A 27,772-nucleotide genomic window follows, 5' to 3' on the forward strand; every position below is an offset into this window, starting at 1 on the left:
CATTATATTAATGAATGACTTCAATGGTGTACAACACCACAATACAATTATCCTACCAGGACTATAGTAGCCTACAACACCACAATATAATTATCCTACCAGGACTATAGTAGCCTACAACACCACAATACAATTATCCTACCAGGACTATAATAGCCTACAACACTACAATACAATTAATAACTATTATTGTTTTCAATTGAGACCAAAACTATGCTCTAGGCTGCAGTGAAAATGGCAATTGAATAATTTGATTTTGAATCCGAGGGTGGATCTACTCTCAACAGTTTATAAGGTCTAGAAAGGCACAGTAAACTGGCAAGTCTGTCTGTATTTTTACTCGTGATACTGACTTTTAAGAACGGCCCGAAAGGAAATGGCTGCTGTTTTGTACGATCCCGTAACCAATTGTGCTATTGTGTATGTTTTTTCGCGTTATCTATAAGTTATTTTGTATATAATGCTTCTGCCACCGTGTCTCATGACCGAAAAGAGCTTCTAGATATCAGGACAGCGATTACTCATCCTGTACTGGAGGAAAACTTTTTCGTCAATGAGTCGGACGGGAAGGATTTACTTCAGACGCCCAACAAGGCCCACATCCCCGTCATTCACAGGAGAAAGAGACAGCGATATCGGGGACAAAGGATTTACTTCAGAAGCCCGACAAGACCCTCATCCCCGTCATTCGCAGGAGAAAGAGAAGGAGATATCAGGGACGAAGGTCTGGGTGCCTTGTAAGGATCCGACGCCGAGAGGGTAATCTACCTTTACCATCGGTCCTATTAGCCAACGTACAATCAATCGATAATAAAATAGACTAACCATGATCATCTATATCCTACCAATTGGACATTAGAAACTGTAATATCTTATGTTTCGCGGAGTCGTGGCTGAACGATGACATGAATAACATACAGCTGATGGGTTTTACACTGTCTCGGCAGGATAGAACAGCAGCCTCTGGTAAGACACGGGGCGGCGGTCTATGTATATTTGTAAACAACAGCTGGTGCACGATGTCTAAGGAAGTCTCAAGGTTTTGCTCGCCTGAGGTAGAGTATCTCATGATAAGCTTTAGACCACATTATTTACCAAGAGATTTTTCATTTGTATTTTTCGTAACTGTCTACATACCACCACAAACCGATGCTGGCACTAAGACTGCACTACAGTAACCGAGACGGACCGAGGTGGAGCCTTGTGGCGCATCCTCAGCGGGGAGCTGGTGCTGAAGTGGCTGTTAATTGTCATGCCCTGGTCTTAGTATTTTGTGTTTTATTTTTTATTTTGGTCAGGCCAGGGTGTGACATGGGTTTATTGTGGTGTGTTTGGTCTTGGGGTTTTGTTAGGTATTGGGTTTGTGGCTTAGTGGGGGTATCTAGCATAGTCTATGGCTGTCTGGAGTGGTTCTCAATCAGAGGCAGGTGGTTATCGTTGTCTCTGATTGAGAACCATATTTAGGCAGCCGTATTCTTTGAGTGTTTGGTGGGTGATTGTTGCTGTCTCTGTGTTAGTTTGCACCAGCATAGGCTGTTAGGTTTTCGTGTTACGTTTGTTGTTTTTGTATTGTTCGTTTTTTCTTCGTCATTAAACATGTATCAAGAATACCACGCTGCATTTTGGTCCGACTCTCCTTCACCGGAAGAAAACCGTAACAGTAATACTAAGCTCTACTCGAATCCAGACATATGTTTTAGAATGACACTTCTGTTTTGGGGAGAAAAGTGATTATTCTTGGGATGGAACCATTATAAAATACAGGGGGGAAAATTCAACCGTTATCTGTAGCTTATTCTTTAGATGTTTGTCCTAGTGGTGAACCATGGTCTGCAGGCATAATCAAAGTGACACTGGACTAGCGCACCTGCCAGAGTCTTTAGGGTGTCTATAGCTAGGTTTTCATGGCGACAGATTTTCACGGGAATATTCTCAAATCTGCATATAAACAATATGAGCATTTCCTTTAGGAAACGTGGGCTCCGGCCAACGTAACCGGGAAGAAATTGACCCGACATCCATATGTTTTCAGATCCAACATGGCATAGACAGCGCTATCAATAAACAAGGGATATTGACCAAATCTACATTTTCTTTTACATTACAGCCTTTTTCTAAAATGGATTAAATAACACAAAAAAAATCCTCTTCAATCTACAGACATAATGAAAACTGTTTTTTATTTTTAAATGTTAGCAAATATATTACAAATAAAAAACAGAAATACCATGATAAATTAAAATAAAATAAATATATTATATTATTATAAATAATAATAATAATAATATATATAATATATTATAAAATATAAATATTTACATAAGTAGTCAGACCCTTTGCTATGAGACTCGAAACTGTTTCCCGTTTCCATTGATCGATCATCCTTGAGATGTTTCTACAACTTGATTGGAGTCCATCTGTGGTAAATTCAATTGATTGGACATGATTTGGAAAGGCACACACCTGTCTGTACAAGAGGTCCCACAGTTAACAGAGCATGTCAGAGCAAAAACCAAGCCATGAGGTTGAAAGAATTGTCCATAGAGCTCCGAGACAGGACTGTGTCGAGGCACAGATCTGGGGAAGGGTACCAACACATTTCTGCAGCATTAAAGGTCTCCATCTTTATTAAATGGAAGAAGTTTGGAACCATTTAGACTCTTCCTAGAGCTGGTCGCTCCTCAGTAAAGGCAGATGACAGCCCGCTTGGAGTTTGCCAAAAGGCACCTAAAGGACACTCAGACCATGAGAAACAAGATTATCTGGTCTGATGAAGCCAAGATTGAACTCTTTGGCCTGAATGCCAAGCGTCACATCTGGAGGAAACCTGGCATGGTGGTGGCAGCATCATGCTTCATATTTTTCTGCGTCAGGGAGACTAGTCAGGATCGAGGGAAAGATGAACGGAGCAAATATTCAAACGAGAACTTTGAAGGCCGAAGTGGAGAAGGGTTCCATGTGAACAGCAGTTGAGCATGGGTCAGTCGGTCCTAACGCCGTTTGGAAGGGAGGGGCGATGGCCTCCGTTGAAAGAGTCAGTCGGTCCTAATAGATGAGCTAACGCCGTTCTGGAAAGGAGGGGCGACGGCCTCCGTTGAAAGAGTCAGTCGGTCCTAATAGATGAGCTAACGCCGTTTGGAAAGGGAGGGGCGATGGCCTCCGTTGAAACGGAGATGGTTCAGATCCCCAAATCTGGAGTGGCGGAGACGGATGAGGCGTCCACTGCGGTAACGTAACCGATCCCGGAGAGCTGACGGAGAGAGTTCTCGTTTCTTTATGCGCACGTGAGCACTCTGTCACAGTCTTTCTCTCTCTGGAATCCCAGGAAGAGCTAGACTAGAATGGCTTGCTGGAAGCTACTTCTTTTTCAGCATTTCTTATACTAATAGACTATTGGAAGAGGGAAGCTCTTGTTTGCTGAATGTTAAATACGGCAGCCAATAGAACTCACGGCCACATCCGGGGACCCTGAAAGAAGAGAACGCAGGATGGCGGTAGGCGATAGCTGGTATTTGTTCAGACCCCTTAGCCATTCAATCTTCATGAAGAGACTAGAATGCCATCTCCATCTTTTATTCTAGTCCTATATTATTCAAGCAATGTCATGACAATGAAGAAGATCAGGACAACAAAACATTTCAGTTAACTGTTGAAGATTGTACAGGTGTGTAAAATTGAGCACACAACCATGCAATCAGTACACAGACACTGGCAGTAGAATGGCCGAAGAGACCAGTGACTTTCAATGTGGCACCGTCATAGGATGACATCTTTCCAACAAGTCAGTTTGTCAAGTTTATGCTCTGCTAGAGCTTCCCCGGTGAACTGTAAGAGCTATTATTGTGAAGTGGGAAAGTCAAGGAGCAACAACGGCCCAGCTGCGAAGTGGTAGGCCACACGATCTCACATATCGTTATGTTATGCTGAAGCACCTAAAAAAAAAAATCTGTCCCTGAGTTCAAAACTGCCTCTGGAAGCAACGTCAGCACAATAATTGAGTTTCATGAAATGGGTTTCCGTGGCCGAGCAGCCGCACACAAGCCTAAGATCGCCATGCGCAATACCAAGAATCGACTGGAGCGTAAAGCTCGCGCCATTGGATTCTGAAGCAGTGGAAACGCATGCTCTGGAGTGATGAATCACACTTCACCATCTGGCATTCCAATGGAGGAATCTGGGTTTGTCGGATGCTAGGAATGCACCTGCCCGAATGCATATTGCCAACTTTAAAGTTTGGTGGATGAAGAATAATGGTCTGGGGCTGTTTTTCATGGTTCGGGCCCCTTAGATCCAGTGAAGGGAAATATTAATGCTACAGCATACAATGACATTCTAGACGATTCTGTGCTTCCAACTTTGTGGCAACAGTTTGAGGAATAACTTCTCCTGTTTCTGCATGACAATGCCCCCGTGCACAAAGCGAGGTCCATACAGAAATGATTTGTCGAGATTGGTGTGGAAGAACTTGACTGCACGGAGCCCTGACCTCAACCCCATCAAACACCTTTTGGATGAATTGTAACGCAAACTGCGAGCCAGGCCTAATCGTCCAACATCAGTGCCCGACCTCACTAATGCTCTTGTGACTGAATGGAAGCAAGTCCCCTGCAGCAATGTTCCAACATCTAGTGGAAAGCCATCCCAGAAGAGTGGAGGCTGTTATGACAGCAATGTTCCAACATCTAGTGGAAAGCCTTCCCAGAAGAGTGGAGGTTGTTATAGCAGCAATGTTCCAACATCTAGTGGAAAGCCTTCCCAGAAGAGTGGAGGCTGTTATAGCAGCAATGTTCCAACATCTAGTGGAAAGCCTTCCCAGAAGAGTGGAGGCTGTTATAGCAGCAATGTTCCAACATCTAGTGGAAATCCTTCCCAGAAGAGTGGAGGCTGTTATATCAGCAATGTTCCAACATCTAGTGGAAAGCCTTCCCAGAAGAGTGGAGGCTGTTATAGCAGCAATGTTCCAACATCTAGTGGAAAGCCTTCCCAGAAGAGTGGAGGCTGTTATAGCAGCAATGTTCCAACATCTAGTGGAAATCCTTCCCAGAAGAGTGGAGGCTGTTGTAGCAGCAATGTTCCAACATCTAGTGGAAAGCCTTCCCAGAAGAGTGGAGGCTGTTATTGCAGCAATGTTCCAACATCTAGTGGAAAGCCTTCCCAGAAGAGTGGAGGCTGTTATATCAGCAATGTTCCAACATCTAGCGGAAAGCCTTCCCAGAAGAGTGGAGGCTGTTATAGCAGCAATGTTCCAACATCTAGTGGAAAGCCTTCCCAGAAGAGTGGAGGTTGTTATAGCAGCAATGTTCCAACATCTAGTGGAAAGCCTTCCCAGAAGAGTGGAGGCTGTTATAGCTGCAAAGGGGGGACCAACTCCATATTAATGCCCATGATTTTGGAATGAGATGTTCGACGAGCAGGTGTCCACATATTTTTGGTAATGTAGTGTATTTTATATAATTATAAATATCAACATGTTTTATTCCCCTCTAGCTGATACTTGTCTGCATCTGGCTCTGATCATGAAGTAATGAAACAGGCAGGGAGAATGAGCTCATCTGTGGTTGTCGGCGAACCCTCAACCTTCTGGCCGTAGCCCTGCGTGGCATCAACTGTGCCACAAAGCATAGCCACGTTTAAAGGCCACAGGATTGCTACAGTTATTGTTATTTGTGGTTTTCAACATTATTTTGAGTTATTTCTATGAGGAGGAGGGTGTTCAATTTATGTGACAGTACAAGAGGAGGGTCAAGTGAAAATATTTTAATAGTTGGGGAGGGGGTGTGTGGGGGGGGGGGGTGCATTTATTTTAAATACACCCTGACCAGTACATTTCGATCTGTCCCTTACCTGTTGTGGATGAATAGAGCCTAATCCACACATCGAACTCACCTGTTCTGGACAAATACACTAGTAGGTGTAGCTATTTCATTAGCTGTATAATAGCTCTGGCCTGGCTAATGTTTCTCTGTTTGCTGACCCCCCTCCATAGGAGTCTCTGGACGAGGCCACTGACCCGTGGGGTATCAAGGTGGAGCGTGTGGAGATTAAAGACGTGAAGCTGCCCCACCAGCTGCAGAGAGCCATGGCTGCAGAGGCAGAAGCTAGCCGTGAGGCCAGGGCGAAGGTGAGGAGACACTGTAGAGGACAGTCAACTGAGATGTGAAATAAATACACTAATTTAATGGTAAATGTTTTCAACCATCTTGTCCCTCTTCTCTAGGTGATAGCAGCCGAGGGAGAGATGAATGTTTCTCCATACTGATAATCTATCTCCTCCTCCCTCTCTCTCTCTAGGTGATAGCAGCGGAGGGGGAGATGAATGTTTCTCCATACTGTAATCTATCTCCTCCTCCCTCTCTCTCTCTCTCTAGGTGATAGCAGCGGAGGGGAGATGAATGTTTCTCCATACTGTAATCTATCTCCTCCTCCCTCTCTCTCTCTAGGTGATAGCAGCCGAGGGGGAGATGAATGTTTCTCCATACTGATCATCTATCTCCTCCTCCCTCTCTCTCTCTAGGTGATAGCAGCGGAGGGGGAGATGAATGTTTCTCCATACTGATCATCTATCTCCTCCTCCCTCTCTCTAGGTGATAGCAGCGGAGGGGGAGATGAATGTTTCTCCATACTGATAATCTATCTGTATGTTTCTTACTTCTCTGTCCCCCCTCTAGGTGATAGCGGCAGAGGGGGAGATGAACGCCTCCCGGGCCCTGAAGGAGGCGTCTCTAGTGATCGCTGAGTCTCCATCAGGCCTCCAGCTGAGATACCTCCAGACCCTCACCACCATCGCTGCAGAGAAGAACTCCACCATCATCTTCACTCTGCCCATAGACATGGTCAGCCACTTCATGCAGAGGAAATGAGGGGTCACAGAGAGGCAGTGTTGCATCTTCCCTCCCCTTTTGCCCTCCTTCACAGATCTGATAGGACTGGACAGGAAGTGAAATGGCTGTTATTTACACCTATCCAGTAAGTGAAATGGCTGTTATTTACACCTATCCAGTAAGTGAAATGGCTGTTATTCACACCTACCCAGGAAGTGAAATGGCTGTTATTCACACCTACCCAGGAAGTGAAATGGCAAAAGCATTATGTTGTAGAGCCATCCGCACAGCCTAATTGTATACTAGAGTACATAACTGCTGTATCTGTGGGGGAAAAAGCAAACACTATATTTACAAAGTCTTATTTCCCCCCCGTTATATTTTAATACTTCAATCCAAAGTGCCACATATACAGACATTAGTGTCTCATAATAAAAACCACAATGTTTAACTTCTACCACCCAAACAAAAAAAAAGTTCTTTATAAAAACAAAAGACACACTTATTGAAGAGACATGCTTTCATATCAACAACATGGCAGAACCTGTGCTGGAGAATAATTCCATACAATCTTTACAACAAAATTAATACAAAATATTAATATCACGTAAAACAATAGCAATAACTAAGGTATCAACATCAACATGTGAGACACCAACCCCTCATTAGATATGCATCTACTGGGAACCCAACCTTCTGTTCTAGAATGGAAGGAACATTAAAGAGTTCTAGAGTACATCTACTGGGAACCCAACCTTCTGTTCTAGAATGGAAGGAACATTAAAGAGTTCTAGAGTACATCTACTGGGAACACAATCTTCTGTTCTAGAATGGAAGGAACATTAAAGAGTTCTAGAGTACATCTACTGGGAACCCAACCTTCTGTTCTAGAATGGAAGGAACATTAAAGAGTTCTACAGTACATCTACTGGGAACCCAACCTTCTGTTCTAGAATGGAAGGACATTAAAGAGTTCTAGAGTACATCTACTGGGAACACAATCTTCTGTTCTAGAATGGAAGGAACATTAAAGAGTTCTACAGTACATCTACTGGGAACCCAACCTTCTGTTCTAGAATGGAAGGACATTAAAGAGTTCTAGAGTACATCTACTGGGAACACAATCTTCTGTTCTAGAATGGAAGGAACATTAAAGAGTTCTAGAGTACATCTACTGGGAACCCAATCTTCTGTTCTAGAATGGAAGGAACATTAAAGAGTTCTAGAGTACATCTACTGGGAACCCAACCTTCTGTTCTAGAATGGAAGGAACATTAAAGAGTTCTAGAGTACATCTACTGGGAACCCAACCTTCTGTTCTAGAATGGAAGGAACATTAAAGAGTTCTAGAGTACATCTACTGGGAACCCAACCTTCTGTTCTAGAATGGAAGGAACATTAAAGAGTTCTACAGTACATCTACTGGGAACCCAACCTTCTGTTCTAGAATGGAAGGAACATTAAAGAGTTCTAGAGTACATCTACTGGGAACCCAATCTTCTGTTCTAGAATGGAAGGAACATTAAAGAGTTCTAGAGTACATTGGTCATAATGGTCACGTCCGCAAGACATAGATCAATCAATGCACTTCCAAACCTGACAGAACAGTACGTTTCAGATAAATCTCCCTATGTAACCAACCAGTTACTAACCCAGTTACTATCGGCCTTTAGCCTGAAGGGTTAGCCTTCCTTTACCTTTTGCCTATGTAACCAACCAGTTACTGAGCTATCAGCCTTTTAGCTCAAAGGGCTAACCTCTGGTAAGGGTATCTGGGGAGGCATCGTCTCCTCTGCAGCCATGCAGTCAAACTACTCTAGTTCTACTATGTCTATATCTATTCTGCTATATCTATATCTAGGTAGATATCATCATCATCATTCAGATATCGGTGTTACTCTGCTTCAAATGCTTACATTGACACAGTGTAAATAGGACATTCTATACAAGGGAAAGTGGTGGTTTTCTACACCACATCATCTAACTCTGAATCAAACTAATATTATTATTTTTTTTTTACATTGCTAAGTGTTGTTAAACAAATCCTTAAAGTAAAAATAATAATAAATACCGTAATAAATACTCTACCTTTTACAATGTGGTTGAAATATGTTGTGTCACAATACGAAAATCCACAAAAAAAAATACAACTATAATAACACATTTAAAAATCATGAATAAATGTAAAAATTAAATGTTTAAATGAATAAATGTAAAAATTAAATGTTTAAATGAATAAATGTAAAAATTAAATGTTTAAATGAATAAATGTAAAAATTAAATGTTTAAATGAATAAATGTAAAAATTAAATGTTTAAATGAATAAATGTAAAAATTAAATGTTTAAATGAATAAATGTAAAAATTAAATGTTTAAATGAATAAATGTAAAAATTAAATGTTTAAATGAATAAATGTAAAAATTAAATGTTTAAATGAATAAATGTAAAAATTAAATGTTTAAATGAATAAATGTAAAAATTAAATGTTTAAATGAATAAATGTAAAAATTAAATGTTTAAATGAATAAATGTAAAAAATTAAATGTTTAAATGAATAAATGTAAAAAATTAAATGTTTAAATGAATAAATGTAAAAATTAAATGTTTAAATGAATAAATGTACAAATTAAATGTTTAAATGAATAAATGTAAAAATTAAATGTTTAAATGAATAAATGTAAAAATTAAATGTTTAAATGAATAAATGTAAAAATTAAATGTTTAAATGAATAAATGTACAAATTAAATGTTTAAATGAATAAATGTAAAAATTAAATGTTTAAATGAATAAATGTACAAATTAAATGTTTAAATGAATAAATGTACAAATTAAATGTTTAAATGAATAAATGTACAAATTAAATGTTTAAATGAATAAATGTAAAAATTAAATGTTTAAATGAATAAATGTACAAATTAAATGTTTAAATGAATAAATGTACAAATTAAATGTTTAAATGAATAAATGGCAGTCTCTTGGCTTTCTGTTATGAGTCACGAATTTCCTTCAAGACCTGAGATTGATCTCTGAGTTGAGACAAGAGGTATCACACAGTTCAATACAATGGTTCCTGTTTTACAATATTCATCGTGAATAATCATTCATAATCATACTCCATTGAACAAATGTTTTCCCAAACTAGACTTCCTGGTTAGCTAATATTATGACACGACGAAGATCCAGTCAGATGGAGAAAATGAGAATGAATGTCACAATGGATTTTCCACAGCTGCCTAGATGTCACTTGTGGATCTCAAAACAAAAAAATGTTTGATTCACACAGAGACGCAAGGATACGCAAAAAGAAAGCAAATCCATTTTTTGGTGTTTTTGTTTTTGTTTTTTTGAGTTGATCGCAAAGAGATGCAATGATAAGTACACTTGGACAGAGAGTGACAACAAGAGTAGATTCACCATGGTTACAATGTGTAAATAAATAAACAACAGACTGGTACCAGAACATTCTTCTAGAACGTTCACTTCAGATCAGTAAATGTATCCCGTGAGGTTTGCCTCATCATTGGCTGAATTTACACAGGATAACCCAATTCTGATATTCTATTCACTAATTGGTCTTTTGACCAATCAGATCAGTTCATTTGTCAATAATAGTGCAAAATATCAGAATGGGCTGCCTGTGTAAACACAGCCACTAAAGATCACAATGGGCTGCCTGTGTAAACACAGCCACTAAAGATCAGAATGGGCTGCCTGTGTAAACACAGCCACTAAAGATCAGAATGGGCTGCCTGTGTAAACACAGCCACTAAAGATCACAATGGGCTGCCTGTGTAAACACAGCCACTTGCAGGATCACAGACCTAACTAATACAGACGTAATAAATGCAGGCATCATCAGTTCTAAGGCCTGGGGCTGCAGGGAAACAACTATGATACTAATGGATCAACTCCTTAGCCTTTTCAATGTGATTCTCAACACGTCTGTACCATTCAGAGAGTGGTAGGTCACATGTTCAATGTATTTCAAGGGGACATGTAGGTTATGCCACAGGGTTCGCCTAAGAACTCATTAATCCATCATGCTTAATGTCGTACGGAGTGAGAACACTACACATGGCTTTTCCTTCAAGGGACCTGAACGGAAGTACAGGGCGCGGTCTGAAATGGCACCCTTTATTATAGTGCACTACTTTGGGACGCAGCCCACAGAGTCTCTATCTTCTATTCATCCACAGAGTCTCTATCTTCTATTCAACCACAGAGTCTCTATCTTCTATTCAACCACAGAGTCTCTATCTGCTATCAACCACAGAGTCTCTATCTTCTATTCAACCACAGAGTCTCTATCTTCTATTCAACCACAGAGTCTCTATCTTCTATTCAACCACAGAGTCTCTATCTTCTATTCAACCACAGAGTCTCTATCTTCTATTCAACCACAGAGTCTCTATCTTCTATTCAACCACAGAGTCTCTATCTTCTATTCAACCACAGAGTCTCTATCTTCTATTCAACCACAGTCTCTATCTTCTATTCAACCACAGTCTCTATCTTCTATTCAACCACAGTCTCTATCTTCTATTCAACCACAGTCTCTATCTTCTATGCAACCACAGAGTCTCTGTCTCTATCTTCTATTCAACCACAGTCTCTATCTTCTATTCATCCACAGTCTCTATCTTCTATCAACCACAGTCTCTATCTTCTATCAACCACAGAGTCTCTATCTTCTATTTAACCACACAGTCTGTATCTTCTATTCATCCACAGAGTCTCTATCTTCTATCTAACCACAGAGTCTCTATCTTCTATTTAACCACACAGTCTGTATCTTCTATTCAACCAGAGTCTCTATCTTCTATTCAACCAGAGTCTATATCTTCTATTCAACCACAGAGTCTCTATCTTCTATGTAACCACAGAGTCTCTATCTTCTATCAACCACAGAGTCTCTATCTTCTATGTAACCACAGAGTCTCTATCTTCTATTCAACCAGAGAGTCTCTATCTTCTATGTAACCACATAGTCTCTATCTTCTATTCAACCACAGAGTCTCTATCTTCTATGTAACCACATAGTCTCTATCTTCTATGTAACCACATAGTCTCTATCTTCTATGTAACCACAGAGTCTCTATCTTCTATTCATCCACAGAGTCTCTATCTTCTATCAACCACAGAGTCTCTATCTTCTATCAACCACAAAGTCTCTATCTTCTATTCAACCACAGAGTCTCTATCTTCTATTCAACCACAGAGTCTCTATCTTCTATTCAACCACAGAGTCTCTATCTTCTATTCAACCACAGAGTCTCTATCTGCTATCAACCAGAGTCTCTATCTGCTATCAACCACAGAGTCTCTATCTTCTATCAACCACAGAGTCTCTATCTTCTATTCATCCACAGAGTCTCTATCTTCTATTCATCCACAGAGTCTCTATCTTCTATTCAACCACAGAGTTTCTATCTTCTATTAATCTGCAACACTTTAATTTCAAAAAGAGGTAACCAGAGGTGTGCTTTGCACTTCTTTGACAACAGTTAGTCAAACCTTTCGCTAGACACAATCCACTTCAATTCATTTTCCTACTGACATACTGTATGGCCGACTGGGTGGGTGGGAGTCCCTAAGAATGGGGATACCCCACAACCAGGTAGTTTGGGATCAAAACAGGAAGACAGCTACACCACCATGCTTTACAGTGAGCGAGATCCTTGGTTACACATGTTACAAGTGTCATCAGAGAAAACATATTTTCATTGTCAGTTCAACATGATTCTCTGGGTTGTTGTAAATCCTCTATGTAAAGCAGTTCAACATGATTCTCTGGGTTGTTGTAAATCCTCTATGTAAAGCAGTTCAACATGACTCTCTGGGTTGTTGTAAATTCTCTATGTAAAGCAGTTCAACATGACTCTCTGGGTTGTTGTAAATCCTCTATGTAAAGCAGTTCAACATGACTCTCTGGGTTGTTGTAAATCCTCTATGTAAAGCAGTTCAACATGACTCTCTGGGTTGTTGTAAATCCTCTATGTAAAGCAGTTCAACATGATTCTCTGGGTTGTTGTAAATCCTCTATGTAAAGCAGTTCAACATGACTCTCTGGGTTGTTGTAAATTCTCTATGTAAAGCAGTTCAACATGACTCTCTGGGTTGTTGTAAATCCTCTATGTAAACAGGAAAGACGAGGTGAAATGAAAGTAGAGGCGTTGTGGCCTGAAGACAGATGGGGAGGATTGTAGAGAGGCAGTCTGACATGGTCCAATACAGGCAGAAGACTGTCCTACGTAATGTACATACCAACTGTGAATTTAACTCTAAAGTAAAGAACTACACAGTACTACTGTCTATGTACCCTAAAGTACTACACAGTACTACTGTCTATGTACCCTAAAGTACTACACAGTACTACTGTCTATGTACCCTAAAGTACTGCACAGTACTACTGTCTATGTACCCTAAAGTACTACACAGTACTACTGTCTATGGACCCTAAAGTACTGCACAGAACTACTGTCTATGTACCCTAAAGTACTGCACAGTACTACTGTCTATGTACCCTAAAGTACTACACAGTACTACTGTCTATGGACCCTAAAGTACTACACAGTACTACTGTCTATGTACCCTAAAGTACTACACAGCACTACTGTCTATGTACCCTAAAGTACTACACAGCACTACTGTCTATGTACCCTAAAGTACTACACAGTACTACTGTCTATGGACCCTAAAGTACTACACAGTACTACTGTCTATGTACCCTAAAGTACTACACAGTACTACTGTCTATGTACCCTAAAGTACTACACAGTACTACTGTCTATGTACCCTAAAGTACTGCACAGAACTACTGTCTATGGACCCTAAAGTACTGCACAGAACTACTGTCTATGTACCCTAAAGTACTACACAGTACTACTGTCTATGTACCCTAAAGTACTGCACAGAACTACTGTCTATGGACCCTAAAGTACTACACAGTACTACTGTCTATGGACCCTAAAGTACTACCCAGCACTACTGTCTATGGACCCTAAAGTACTGCACAGAACTACTGTCTATGGACCCTAAAGTACTACACAGTACTACTGTCTATGTACCCTAAAGTACTACACAGCACTACTGTCTATGTACCCTAACGTACTGCACAGTACTACTGTCTATGTACCCTAACGTACTGCACAGAACTACTGTCTATGTACCCTAAAGTACTGCACAGTACTACTGTCTATGTAACCTAAAGTACTACACAGTACTACTGTCTATGTACCCTAAAGTACTACACAGTACTACTGTATATGTACCCTAAAGTACTACACAGCACTACTGTCTATGTACCCAAAGTACTACACAGTACTACTGTCTATGTACCCTAAAGTACTACACAGTACTACTGTCTATGGACCCTAAAGTACTACACAGTACTACTGTCTATGTACCCTAAAGTACTACACAGTACTACTGTCTATGTACCCTAAAGTACTACACAGTACTACTGTCTATGTACCCTAAAGTACTGCACAGAACTACTGTCTATGGACCCTAAAGTACTGCACAGAACTACTGTCTATGTACCCTAAAGTACTACACAGTACTACTGTCTATGTACCCTAAAGTACTGCACAGAACTACTGTCTATGTACCCTAAAGTACTACACAGTACTACTGTCTATGTACCCTAAAGTACTGCACAGAACTACTGTCTATGGACCCTAAAGTACTACACAGTACTACTGTCTATGGACCCTAAAGTACTACACAGCACTACTGTCTATGGACCCTAAAGTACTGCACAGAACTACTGTCTATGGACCCTAAAGTACTACTGTCTATGTACCCTAAAGTACTACACAGTACTACTGTCTATGTACCCTAACGTACTGCACAGTACTACTGTCTATGGACCCTAACGTACTGCACAGTACTACTGTCTATGGACCCTAACGTACTGCACAGTACTACTGTCTATGGACCCTAACGTACTGCACAGTACTACTGTCTATGGACCCTAAAGTACTGCACAGTACTAATGTCTATGGACCCTAAAGTACTGCACAGTACTACTGTCTATGGACCCTAAAGTACTGCACAGTACTAATGTCTATGGATCCTAAAGTACTACTGTCTATGGACCGTAAAGTACTGCACAGTACTACTGTCTATGAACCCTAAAGTACTACACAATACTATTGTCTATGGACCCTAAAGTACTGCACAGTACTACTGTCTATGGACCCTAAAGTACTACACAGTACTACTGTCTATGGACCATAAAGTACTACACAGTACTACTGTCTATGGACCCTAAAGTACTGCACAATACTACTGTCTATGGGCCCTAAAGTACTGCACAGTACTACTGTATATGGACCCTAAAGTACTACACAGTACTACTGTCTATGGACCCTAAAGTACTACACAGTACTACTGTCTATGGACCCTAAAGTACTGCACAGTACTACTGTCTATGGACCCTAACGTACTGCACAGTATTACTGTCTATGGACCCTAACGTACTGCACAGTACTACTGTCTATGGACCCTAAAGTACTACACAGTACTACTGTCTATGTACCCTAAAGTACTGCACAGTACTACTGTCTATGGACCCTAAAGTACTGCACAGTACTACTGTCTATGGACCCTAAAGTACTGCACAGTACTACTGTCTATGGACCCTAAAGTACTGCACAGTACTACTGTCTATGGACCCTAAAGTACTACTGTCTATGGACCCTAACGTACTGCACGGTACTACTGTCTATGGACCCTAAAGTACTGCACAGTACTACTGTCTATGGACCCTAAAGTACTGCACAGTACTACTGTCTATGTACCCTAAAGTACTGCACGGTACTACTGTCTATGGACCCTAAAGTACTGCACAGTACTACTGTCTATGGACCCTAAAGTACTGCACAGTACTACTGTCTATGTACCCTAAAGTACTGCACGGTACTACTGTCTATGGACCCTAAAGTACTGCACAGTACTACTGTCTATGGACCCTAAAGTACTGCACAGTACTACTGTCTATGGACCCTAAAGTACTGCACAGTACTACTGTCTATGGACCCTAAAGTACTACACAGTACTACTGTCTATGGACCCTAAAGTACTACACAGTACTACTGTCTATGGACCCTAAAGTACTGCACAGTACTACTGTCTATGGACCCTAAAGTACTACACAGTACTACTGTCTATGGACCCTAAAGTACTACACAGTACTACTGTCTATGGACCCTAAACTACTGCACGGTACTACTGTCTATGGACCCTAAAGTACTGCACAGTACTACTGTCTATGGACCCTAAAGTACTACACAGTACTACTGTCTATGGACCCTAAAGTACTACACAGTACTACTGTCTATGTACCCTAAAGTACTACACAGTACTACTGTCTATGTACCCTAAAGTACTACACAGTACTACTGTCTATGGACCCTAAAGTACTACACAGTACTACTGTCTATGGACCCTAAACTACTGCACAGCCCTACAGTGACCTTCAACTAAAGCACTGAACGGATGCCTTGACGATCCCAGTCTTTCGAGGACAGCGTCAGTGTTAGGTTTCTGTGTCCAACATTGATCCGTCATGTGGCTCAGTAACAGTCTAGGGCTAACTGGATTAAATGGGGTCGTCAGGACTTTATGATCTTAACCGGTATGTAGAATTTCAGTGCCGCTTACTTATATACTGTAACTATTCATATGCGGGGCGACAGGTAGCCTAGCGGTCAACAGCCTTGAGCCAGTAACCGAAAGCCCCCCACCCGAGCTGACTAGGTGAGAAAAAAAAACAAATCTGCCGATGTGCCCTTGAGCAAGGCACTTAACCCTAATTGCTCCTGTTAGTCTCTCTGGAGAAGACTGTCTGCTAAACGACTAACACTTAAATGTAATATGCACTAAATGAAGGCTAACATTATGAATACATATGCAGTTGCATTTAAGTCATTTACATATGCAGTTGGTTCTTAATGCTGTCGTGTAGTTCCCAGTGGGGGGGGCTTGAGAAGGATATTGCTGGTGAGAGACCTGCCTACTGTATACAGAAGGCAGACAGTAAAGGCAGGACAGCGAAGGCGCTTCTTGTATTCATTGTTGCGTTTCTGACCAGTAGCTGAAGATACAGTTGGAGGTAAATACATGGAGAGAGATACTGTAGGCACCATGAGATCCAAAATGGCGGAGAGAGAGTCCTTCTTCTACATCAGTCTGTCTGCTTGATAGAATTCATAAAAGGAAAGGGGCATCAGCGTGTTTTTGATAGAGAGAGGGGTTAAACATTTAAAAATAAATCCTACATTTCAAAACCTCTGTGGTTGGAGAGCACAGACCTTGTGATATTACAATACGTGAAGGTCGGAGATACAAACAAGATGGAGAGGAGCTCTGCCCTCGGTCCTTACTTGGGGAAACGCGTTCTGTCACTTCAGAATTTGTCACACAGATGTGTTGCCTTGGCCTGTGTCTATATCCATCTAGTAGTGGAACATTGGACCTGGGCAAGTTTTACAGACAGAGGGTCGTTCACCTCAGAGATACTAAACTGAACCCCCCCCCAAACGGGTCTGGTCAGCATCGAAGCCAACTATCCTCAGATAGGGACACTAATATGCACTAAGGGGGGGGGGATATTTCCCCCACGTCGGGAAAGAACGTTGATTAAATAAAGAGAATAAAAATTTAAGATGAAAAATGATGGATGAAAAGTCCCAGAGTTCCAGGGATGAATGGATGGAAGGAGAGACGTTGTGGGTAGAAGAAGAAGTTCCTCCGTCCTCCATATTAAAAAAAAGGGAGAGGGACTTCCCAAGACAAGTCAGTGGATGGATGAAATCAATAAATGGATGAAGTCAGTGGATGGATGAAGTCAGTGGATGGATGAAATCAATACATGGATGAAATCAATAAATGGAAGAAGTCAGTGGATGGATGAAGTCAGTGGATGGATGAAATCAATGAATGGATGAAGTCAGGGGATGGATGAAGTCAGTGGATGGATGAAATCAATGAATGGATGAAGTCAGCGGATGGATGAAGTCAGCATATGGATGAAGTCAGTGGATGGACGGAATCAGTGGATGGATGAAGTCAGTGGATGGATGAAGTCAGTGGATGGAAGTAGTCAGTGGACGGATGAAATCAATAAATGGATGAAGTAAGCAGATGGATGAAGTCAGTGGATGGATGAAGTCAGTGAATGGACGAAGTCAGTGGATGGACGAAGGGATGTAGTGGGAGGAAGAAATGCTCTTCCATCATCCCCCTCCTCGTCTGGAAAAGGAGATTAGGGAAATGGAGACGATGGGGAGGCATTGAGGAGAGGCGTCTCATTGGTGGTAGGAGTGCGGTCGTGCGGGTGACCCAGGGCCAGCGGACGAACGGTGGTGACCAGGGGAGGAGGTGTTGGAGGAGTGGAGGATGGGAGAGCCTCGGTGGATGGGGGAGCCGGTGGGGGACATGTGAGGGCTCTGCAGACGCCACAGCAGCTCCTCGTTGTTCCGACTCAAGCGTTTCTTCTCGTTGCTCTCCTTCTCCATTGACTCCTGGAGGTTGGCGTTCTCTTCCGAGAGTTGTCTAAATGGGAGAACAGAGGGTGGAGGGAGGAAGAGTGGAGGAGAGGGGATGGATAGAGGGGGAGGGGGAAGGGTTAGAGAATGGGAGGGTGGAAGAGGGATAGAAGAGGGGGAGTGTTGAGGGGTTGTAAAAAACAACATTTATGAGATAACAAAAGACAGAACGAACACCTTTAAAAGGGTGAGGTGTTGTCAGACGACACTCTGAAAATAGTCTGCAGGTGGGCTAAGTTCTTGTCTATCCTGGCCCTCAGGTCTTCATTCTGCTGGTGTCTGTTACCTGGACATGGCTAGGTTCTTGTCTATCCTGGCCCTCAGGTCTTCATTCTGCTGGTGTCTAATACATGGACATGGCTAAGTTCTTGTCTATCCTGGCCCTCAGGTCTTCATTCTGCTGGTGTCTAATACCTGGACATGGCTAGGTTCTTGTCTATCCTGGCCCTCAGGTCTTCCTTCTGCTGGTGTCTGTTACCTGGACATGGCTAGGTTCTTGTCTATCCTGGCCCTCAGGTCTTCATTCTGCTGGTGTCTAATACATGGACATGGCTAGGTTCTTGTCTATCCTGGCCCTCAGGTCTTCATTCTGCTGGTGTCTAATACCTGGACATGGCTAAGTTCTTGTCTATCCTGGCCCTCAGGTCTTCATTCTGCTGGTGTCTGTTACCTGGACATGGCTAGGTTCTTGTCTATCCTGGCCCTCAGGTCTTCATTCTGCTGGTGTCTGTTACCTGGACATGGCTAGGTTCTTGTCTATCCTGGCCCTCAGGTCTTCATTCTGCTGGTGTCTGTTACCTGGATATGGCTAGGTTCTTGTCTATCCTGGCCCTCAGGTCTTCATTCTGCTGGTGTCTAATACCTGGACATGGCTAGGTTCTTGTCTATCCTGGCCCTCAGGTCTTCATTCTGCTGGTGTCTGTTACCTGGACATGGCTAGGTTCTTGTCTATCCTGGCCCTCAGGTCTTCATTCTGCTGGTGTCTGTTACCTGGACATGGCTAGGTTCTTGTCTATCCTGGCCCTCAGGTCTTCATTCTGCTGGTGTCTGTTACCTGGATATGGCTAGGTTCTTGTCTATCCTGGCCCTCAGGTCTTCATTCTGCTGGTGTCTGTTACCTGGACATGGCTAGGTTCTTGTCTATCCTGGCCCTCAGGTCTTCATTCTGCTGGTGTCTAATACCTGGACATGGCTAGGTTCTTGTCTATCCTGGCCCTCAGGTCTTCATTCTGCTGGTGTCTAATACCTGGACATGGCTAGGTTCTTGTCTATCCTGGCCCTCAGGTCTTCCTTCTGCTGGTGTCTAATACCTGGACATGGCTAGGTTCTTGTCTATCCTGGCCCTCAGGTCTTCATTCTGCTGGTGTCTAATACCTGGACATGGCTAGGTTCTTGTCTATCCTGGCCCTCAGGTCTTCATTCTGCTGGTGTGTAATACCTGGACATGGCTAGGTTCTTGTCTATCCTGGCCCTCAGGTCTTCATTCTGCTGGTGTCTAATACCTGGACATGGCTAGGTTCTTGTCTATCCTGGCTCTCAGGTCTTCATTCTGCTGGTGTCTGTTACCTGGACATGGCTAGGTTCTTGTCTATCCTGACCCTCAGGTCTTCATTCTGCTGGTGTCTAATACATGGACATGGCTAGGTTCTTGTCTATCCTGGCCCTCAGGTCTTCATTCTGCTGGTGTCTAATACCTGGACATGGCTAGGTTCTTGTCTATCCTGGCCCTCAGGTCTTCGTTCTGCTGGTGTCTGTTACCTGGACATGGCTAGGTTCTTGTCTATCCTGGCCCTCAGGTCTTCATTCTGCTGGTGTCTAATACCTGGACATGGCTAGGTTCTTGTCTATCCTGGCCCTCAGGTCTTCGTTCTGCTGGTGTCTGTTACCTGGACATGGCTAGGTTCTTGTCTATCCTGGCCCTCAGGTCTTCGTTCTGCTGCTGTAACATCTGCACCCTTTCCTCCAGGAACACGTTCTTTTGGGCCTGCTCAAAAACACATGGACAGTAGCGCCAACATTAAATTCAACATTACACACACACACACAGGCATGCACACAAGTGCTCACACACACACACACACACACACACACACAGCACAACGTTTAATTATTCAAACCAACCGCTTTCTCTGCTCAATTAAAAAGCCACCACTCTCTGAAGGTGTACGAATGCTCGTTCTGTCACTCTGCCTTATTTGCTTGAGTTCTCACATAAGCATTCTGACACACAACCATTCTGACACATAACCATTCTGACACATAACCATTCTGACACACAACCATTCTGACACATAACCATTCTGACACATAACCATTCTGACACATAACCATTCTGACACATAACCATTCTGACACACAACCATTCTGACACATAACCATTCTGACACACAACCATTCTGACACACAACCATTCTGACACACAACCATTCTGACACACAACCATTCTGACACACAACCATTCTGACACACAACCATTCTGACACATAACCATTCTGACAGATAACCATTCATTTTGAGCCCACCATTCTGACAGATAACCATTCATTTTGAGCCCACCATTCTGACAGATAACCATTCATTTTGAGCCTACCATTCTGACAGATAACCATTCATTTTGAGCCTACCATTCTCTCCAGCTCCGAGATCTTGACATCCTGTTCGTGGATCTGTTGATTCTTCATTAAAAGAACTTCCTTCAAGCTCTTCAGATCCTCCTCAATGTGCTGGTATGGAGCCAGAGCATCCTGAAGGCAAACCAAGAAATGACTAGGGACTGACTGATCCCATTTATAATGCAAGCATTGATCAACTCTAAAGTCCCGTCTATACCTGGTGCTGACATGGGTCCTTTGTCTTGATTGTGTCTCCATTCTGAATGTGCACACATTTCCAGTAATTTGTCGACACATGGCGGTAACATGTGTCTGTTATCTGTCCACTGTGTCTGTCCCTTCCTTTCTGCACATGATTTGACAGATATTCCATAAACGCAACATGTATGAGCTGAAATTCGAAGATCCCCAAAATGTTTCCATACACCTATAAAAAGCATATTTCTCTACAATTTTGTGAACAACTTTGTTTACATCCCTGTCAGTGAGCATTTCTCCTTTTCCAAGATAATCCATCTACCTGACAGGTGTGGCGTATCAAGAATCTGATTAAACAGCATGATCATTACACAGGTGCACCTTGTGCTGGGGACAATAACAGGTCACTCTAAAATGTGCAGTTTTGTCACACAACACAATACCACAGATGTCTCAAGTTTTGAGGGCGCGGGCAATTGTCATGCTGACTGTAGGAATGTCCACCGGAGCCGTTGCCAGATAATTGAATGTTCATTTCTCAACCATAAGCCGCCTCCAAACGTTGTTTTAGAGAATTTCGGCAGTATGTCCAACGGGCCTCACAACCGCAGACCACGTGTAACCACGCCAGCTCAGGACTTCCACATCCGGCTTTTTCAACTGTGGGAAAAAGTGGATGCGCCTGGCTCCCAAGTGGGTGGGCCTATGCCCTCCCAAGCCCACCCATGGCTGAGCCCCTGCCCAATCATGTCAAATCCATAGATTATGGTTCGTATATGAACTCAGTAGAATTGTTGCATTTATATTTTTTTGTTCAGTATATTTTAAAGTCAATGGTTTTAGACTGAGATATAAAAAAATATATATATTTTACCTTTATTTAACCAGGCAAGTCAGTTGAGAACAAATTCTTATTTTCAATTGACGGCCTAGGAAACAGTGGGTTAACTGCCTGTTCAGGGGCAGAATGACCTTGTCAGCTCGGGGGTTTGAACTTGCAAACTTGCGGTTACTAGTCCAACGCTCTAACCACTAGGCTACCCTGCCGCCTCTACACTCTAACCACTAGGCTACCCTGCCGCCTCTACACTCTAACCACTAGGCCACCCTGTATAACGATGATTTAAATGGTTTCACTGTCTAGATCCGTCTACACTTGTAAGATATCCAGATAACAATGTCTGACTACCTCCGGAGATGGGCAGGAGATGATCTGATCACAATGTGTTTCTTTTAATCATCTACCCCCAGTTAAAAAATCTGATCACAATTAGCATGTTAGGACAAAGGATGCATGTTAGCAGCAGGTATAAAGGGGCTGCTGTTACCACTATCTGTTCGTCGGTGCTCCTGCGTAAAGCCTCCTCAAAGCGCTTGGCTCGGTCTCTCAGGCTGCGGTTCTGAAACGTCAGCGTGTCCACCTGGTCCTGGACAGAAGTAAAAAACATTATATACAGTATGTAATCATTACAAACAATTGACTGATAACATTACCGTAACTCTACTGTACCTGCAGCGACAGTCTGAGCTTCTCAAAGTCCTCTTCCAATGACTTCCTCTGCTGCTCATGGGCCATCTTCAGGTCTGATGGAAACATCAGAACACAATTTAGTCAGGATGTAGTCGAGTGTCTGTCTGTATAATGCATTCTCTCTCTCTCTCTCTCTCTCTCTCTTTCTCTTCCCTCTCTCCTTCCCTTTCCCTCCCCTCCCTCTTTCTCTCACTCTCTCTCTCCTCTCTCCTTCCCTTTCCCTCCCCTCCCTCTCTCTCTCTCGCTTTCCTCTCTCCTTCCCTTCCCTTTCCCTCCCCTCCCTCTCTCTCTTCCTCTCTCCTTCCCTTCCCTTTCCCTCCCCTCCCTCTCTCTCTCTCTCTCTCTCTCCTCTCTCCTTCCCTTTCCCTCCCCTCCCCTCCCCCCTCTCTCTCTCTCTCTCGCTCTCTCTCAGTTGTGTTGAGAGTCCACAGAGCAGTATTTTCTAAATGTACTTTTGACAGTCCTGGCATGCTCCTCCTTGAGAGTGACCAGCGTGTCGTTGTGGTTGTTCTCCATTTCAATCAGAGCTTCCTCATGGTTCTCCGTCACCTCCTCCATCTGGAGACACACAGGAACACAGTGGGAGGGGGGGGGGATCTTTATATGTTTTTAATTTTTATTTATGCGTTGTACCTGTAACCTCCCCCCTCTGAAAAAGAAAAATGACAAAACTAAATAAAAAATGTTGGTCACAAAAAAACGAAACTAAAATCACATTGACAATATAGTCACAATCACAGTCAGTCAAAACCTACTGTTGTTATTTTATGTGTCTGTACTGTGGCATTCGGAAAGTATTCAGACCCTTAGAATTTTTTTACACATTTCGTTACGTTACTGTCTTATTCTAAAATGGATTAAATCGCTTTTCCCCCTCATCAATCTACACACAATACCCCCTAATAACATCACAATACCCCATAATGACATCACAATACCCCCTAATGACATCACAATACCCCATAATGACATCACAATACCCCATAATGACATCACAATACCCCATAATGACATCACAATACCCCATAATGACATCACAATACCCCCTAATGACATCACAATACCCCATAACGACAAAAAGCCAAAAAAGCTTTTTAAACATTTGTGCAAATGTATAAAAACAAAACAAATGAAATATAAAAAAAAAAAAAAAAAAAGATATCACATTTATCACATGTATTCAGACCCTTTACTCAGTACTTGTTGAAGCACCTTTGGCAGTGATTACAGTCTTGAGTCTTCTTGGGTATGACGCTACAAGCATGGCACACCTGTATTTAAGGGGTTTCTCTCATTTTTCTCTGCAGATACTCTCAAGCTCTGTCAGGTTGGATGGGGAGCGTCACTGCACAGTCTCTCCAGAGATGTTCGATCGGGTTCAAGTCCGGGCTTTGACTGGGCCACTCAAGGACATTCAGAGACTTGTCCCGAATCCACTCCCGCGTTGTCTTGGCTGTGCGCTTTGGGTCGTTGTCCTGTTGGAAGGTGAACCTTCGCCCCCAGTCTGAGGTCCTGAGCGCTCTGGAGTAGGTTTTCATCAAGGATCTCCCTGTGCTTTACTCCGTTCATCTTCCCTTGATCCTCACTAGTCTCCCAGTCCCTGCCGCTGAAAAACATCCCCACAGCATGATGCTGCCACAACCATGTTTCACCGTAGGGATGGTGCCAGGTTTCCTCCAGACATGACGCTTGGAATTCAGGCCAAAGAGTTCAATCTTGGTAACATAGACCAGAGAATCTTGTTTCCTACTTACAAAGCATGTAGAGGTCTGTAATTTTTTTATCATAGGTACACTTCAACTGTGAGAGACGGAATCTAAAACAAAAATCCAGAAAAATCACATTGTATGATTTTTAAGTATTTAATTTGCATTTTATTGCATGACATAAGTATTTGATACATCAGAAAAGCAGAACTTAATATTTGGTACAGAAACCTTTGTTTGCAATTACAGAGATCATACGTTTCCTGTAGTTCTTGACCAGGTTTGCACACACTACAGCAGGGATTTTGGCCCTCTCCTCCATACAGACCTTCTCCAGATCCTTCAGGTTTCTGGGCTGTCGCTGGGCAATACAGACTTTCAACTCCCTCCTTGAGATGCTTCTTACAGAGCCACTCCTTAGTTGCCCTGGCTGTGTGTTTCGGGTCGTTGTCATGCTGGAAGACCCAGCCACGACCCATCTTCAATGCTCTTACTGAGGGAAGGAGGTTGTTGGCCAAGATCTCGCGATACATGGCCCCATCCATCCTCCCCTCAATACGGTGCAGTCATCCTGTCCTCTTTTCAGAAAAGCATCCCCAAATAATGATGTTTCCATCTCCATGCTTCATAGTTGGGATGGTGTTCTTGGGGTTGTACTCATCCTTCTTCTTCCTCCAAACACGGCGAGTGGAGTTTAGACCAAAAAGCTCTATTTTTGTCTCATCAGACCACATGACCTTCTCCCATTCCTCCTCTGGATCATCCAGATGGTCATTGGCAAATTGCGTGCGCTGCAGGATTTTAATCCATTTTTTACTAATGGTTTTCTTTGAGACTGTGGTCCCAGCTCTCTTCAGGTCAATGACCAGGTCCTGCCGTGTAGTTCTGGGCTGATCCCTCACCTTCCTCATGATCATTGATGCCCCACAAGGTGAGATCTTGCATGGAGCCCCAGACCGAGGTTGATTGACCATCATCTTGAACTTCTTCCATTTTCTAATAATTGCGCCAACAGTTGTTTTCTCACCAAGCTGCTTGCCTAAATCCCAGCCTTGTGCAGGTCTACAATTTTATCCCTGATGTCCTTACACAGCATGGTCTTGGCCATTGTGGAGAGGTTGGAGTCTGTTTGATTGAGTGTGTGGACAGGTGTCTTTTATACAGGTAAAAACAGGTGCAGTTAACCTGTTGAACCTTTAGCTGTGTCATTATTGGATTCATTTTAAAGCATATTTTGTCACGAAAAGATGCTCGACTATGCATGGAATTGACAGCCTTGGAAAGACACAACTGTTCCAAAACTGCAAAGATATAAGAACTAATGCAACAGGCGAAACCAAGATGAAGTTTCATACAGCCCCAGATTCTGAAGGCGCTGTGTTCCAATGTCTCATATGGCTGTGAATGCGCCATGAATGAGCCTGCGCTTTCTGTCTATTCCCCGAGGTGTCTGCAGCATTGTTTTTGTAGGCATATCATTGGAAGATTGACCATAAGGACTACATTTACCTGGTGTTTGTCCTGTGTGCGTAATCTGTAGGGCCATGCGCGTTCCATTTCTTCAGAATTGAAAGTAAAATGCCACGATGGATTTTATCGATATGTGAAAAACACCTTGAGGATTGATTCTAAACATTTGCCATGTTTCTGTCGATATTATGGAGTTAATTTGGAAAAAGTTCAATGACTTTTTTCTTCTTTTTTCTTACCCAAACGCGATGAACAAAACGGAGCGATTAGTCGACACAAATAATATTTTTTGTAAAAACGGAACATTTGCTATCTAACAGAGTCTCCTCATTGAAAACATCTGAAGTTCTTCAAAGGTAAATGCTTGTTTAGCTATGGTTCAAAAGCATATTTTGAAAATCTGAGATGACAGTGTTGTTAACAAAAGGCTAAGCTTGAGAGCAAATAGATTAATTTCATTTCATTTGCGATTTTCATGAATAGTTAACTTTGTGTTATACTAATGAGCTTGCTGATAGATTTACACAATCCTGGATACAGGGTTTTTTTCGTAGCTAAACGTGACGCAGAAAACGGAGCGATTTGTCCTAAACAAATAATCTTTCAGGAAAAACTGAACATTTGCTATCTGAGAGTCTCCTCATTGAAAACATCTGAAGTTCTTCAAAGGTAAATGATTTTATTTGAATGCTTTTCTGTTTTTTTGTGTAAATGTTGCCTGCTGAATGCTAACGCTAAATGCTACGCTAAATGCTACGCTAAATGCTACGTTAGCCATCAATACTGTTACACAAATGCTTGTTTTGCAATGGTTGAGAAGCATATTTTGAAAATCTGAGATGACAGTGTTGTTAACAAAAGGCTAAGCTTGAGAGCAAATAGATTAATTTCATTTCATTTGCGATTTTCATGAATAGTTAACGTTGCGTTATGGTAATGAGCTTGAGGCTGTATTCACGATCCCGGATCCGGGATGGCTCGACGCAAGAAGTTAATACAGGTAATGAGTGGAGAACAGGAGGGCTTCTTAAAGAAAAACTAACAGGTCTGTGAGAGCCGAAATTCTTACTGGTTGGTAGGTGATCAAATACTTATGTCATGCAATAAAATGCAAATTAATTTCTTAAAAATCATACAATGTGATTTTCTGGATTTTTGTTTTAGATTCCATCTCTCACAGTTGAAGTGTACCTATGATAAAATTACAGACCTCTACGTGCTTTGTAAGTAGGAAAACCTGCAAAATCGTCAGTGTATCAAATACTTGTTATCCTCACTATATGTATGTATGTATGTATGTATGTGCGTGTGCATGTAACCGCGGCAGGTAGTCTAGTGTGTGTGTGTGTGTGTGTGTGTGTGTGTGTGTGTGTGTGTGTGTGTGTGTATATATATCCCTCCCTACCTGCTCCAGCTGCTGTGTCCTCAGTCTCTCCAGCTGCTCCTGTCGTTGGGCCTCCAGGCGCTGTATCTCTAGGCTGTGATACTGCCTCAGTCTTTCCTCCAGCCGGCCCAGCTCACTCTGCTGCTGGGCACGCAGACCCTCCAGCTCCCGCTCAAACCTCCGCTCCAACTCCCCCTTGTCCTGCTGCAGATTCTCCCACCGCGACACACTTGAGGCTTGGGGGGGGGGGGGTTGAGGGAGGAGGAGACATAGATAAGAAGGATATTATATTTACTAGGGATCTTTACGTTTTCAAGACGATTCAATATGTCTCTAGATTCCATACAGCAGGAGTGTCAAACTCATTCCTTGGAGGGCTTAGTGTCTGCGGGATTTTGTTTTTTTTTCCTTTCAGTTAAACCCTAGACAACCAGGTGAGAGGAGGTCTTTACTAATTAGTGACCTTTAGTTCATCAATTCCAAGGGAGGGGCGAAA

The 27,772-nt window shown here is 42.4% G+C and overlaps 2 protein-coding genes across 2 annotated transcripts in view; one reads left to right on the top strand and one right to left on the bottom strand.

The window, feature by feature from the left end:
• The window catches only part of LOC115124861 (stomatin-like), a 31,390-nt gene extending 22,384 nt beyond the window's left edge, over positions 1-9,006 (top strand). Inside the window, exons 6-7 of the mRNA XM_065024958.1 lie at positions 5,987-6,121; positions 6,669-9,006. Of these exons, the coding sequence (XP_064881030.1) occupies positions 5,987-6,121; positions 6,669-6,860 (327 nt within the window). The 3' untranslated portion in view covers positions 6,861-9,006. The remainder of the gene's footprint in view (positions 1-5,986; positions 6,122-6,668) is intronic.
• Positions 9,007-17,480: 8,474 nt separating this feature from the next.
• The window catches only part of mtus2b (microtubule associated tumor suppressor candidate 2b), a 127,131-nt gene continuing 116,839 nt past the window's right edge, over positions 17,481-27,772 (bottom strand). The window contains exons 11-17 of the mRNA XM_065024959.1: positions 27,298-27,512; positions 23,169-23,274; positions 22,696-22,769; positions 22,514-22,612; positions 21,000-21,119; positions 20,262-20,362; positions 17,481-18,382 (exon numbers count right to left, since the gene is read on the bottom strand). Coding sequence (XP_064881031.1) covers positions 18,136-18,382; positions 20,262-20,362; positions 21,000-21,119; positions 22,514-22,612; positions 22,696-22,769; positions 23,169-23,274; positions 27,298-27,512 — 962 coding nt within the window. The 3' untranslated portion in view covers positions 17,481-18,135. The remainder of the gene's footprint in view (positions 18,383-20,261; positions 20,363-20,999; positions 21,120-22,513; positions 22,613-22,695; positions 22,770-23,168; positions 23,275-27,297; positions 27,513-27,772) is intronic.

The sequence above is a fragment of the Oncorhynchus nerka genome, linkage group LG11 (genome assembly GCF_034236695.1).
Source record: "Oncorhynchus nerka isolate Pitt River linkage group LG11, Oner_Uvic_2.0, whole genome shotgun sequence".
NCBI lineage: Eukaryota > Metazoa > Chordata > Actinopteri > Salmoniformes > Salmonidae > Oncorhynchus > Oncorhynchus nerka.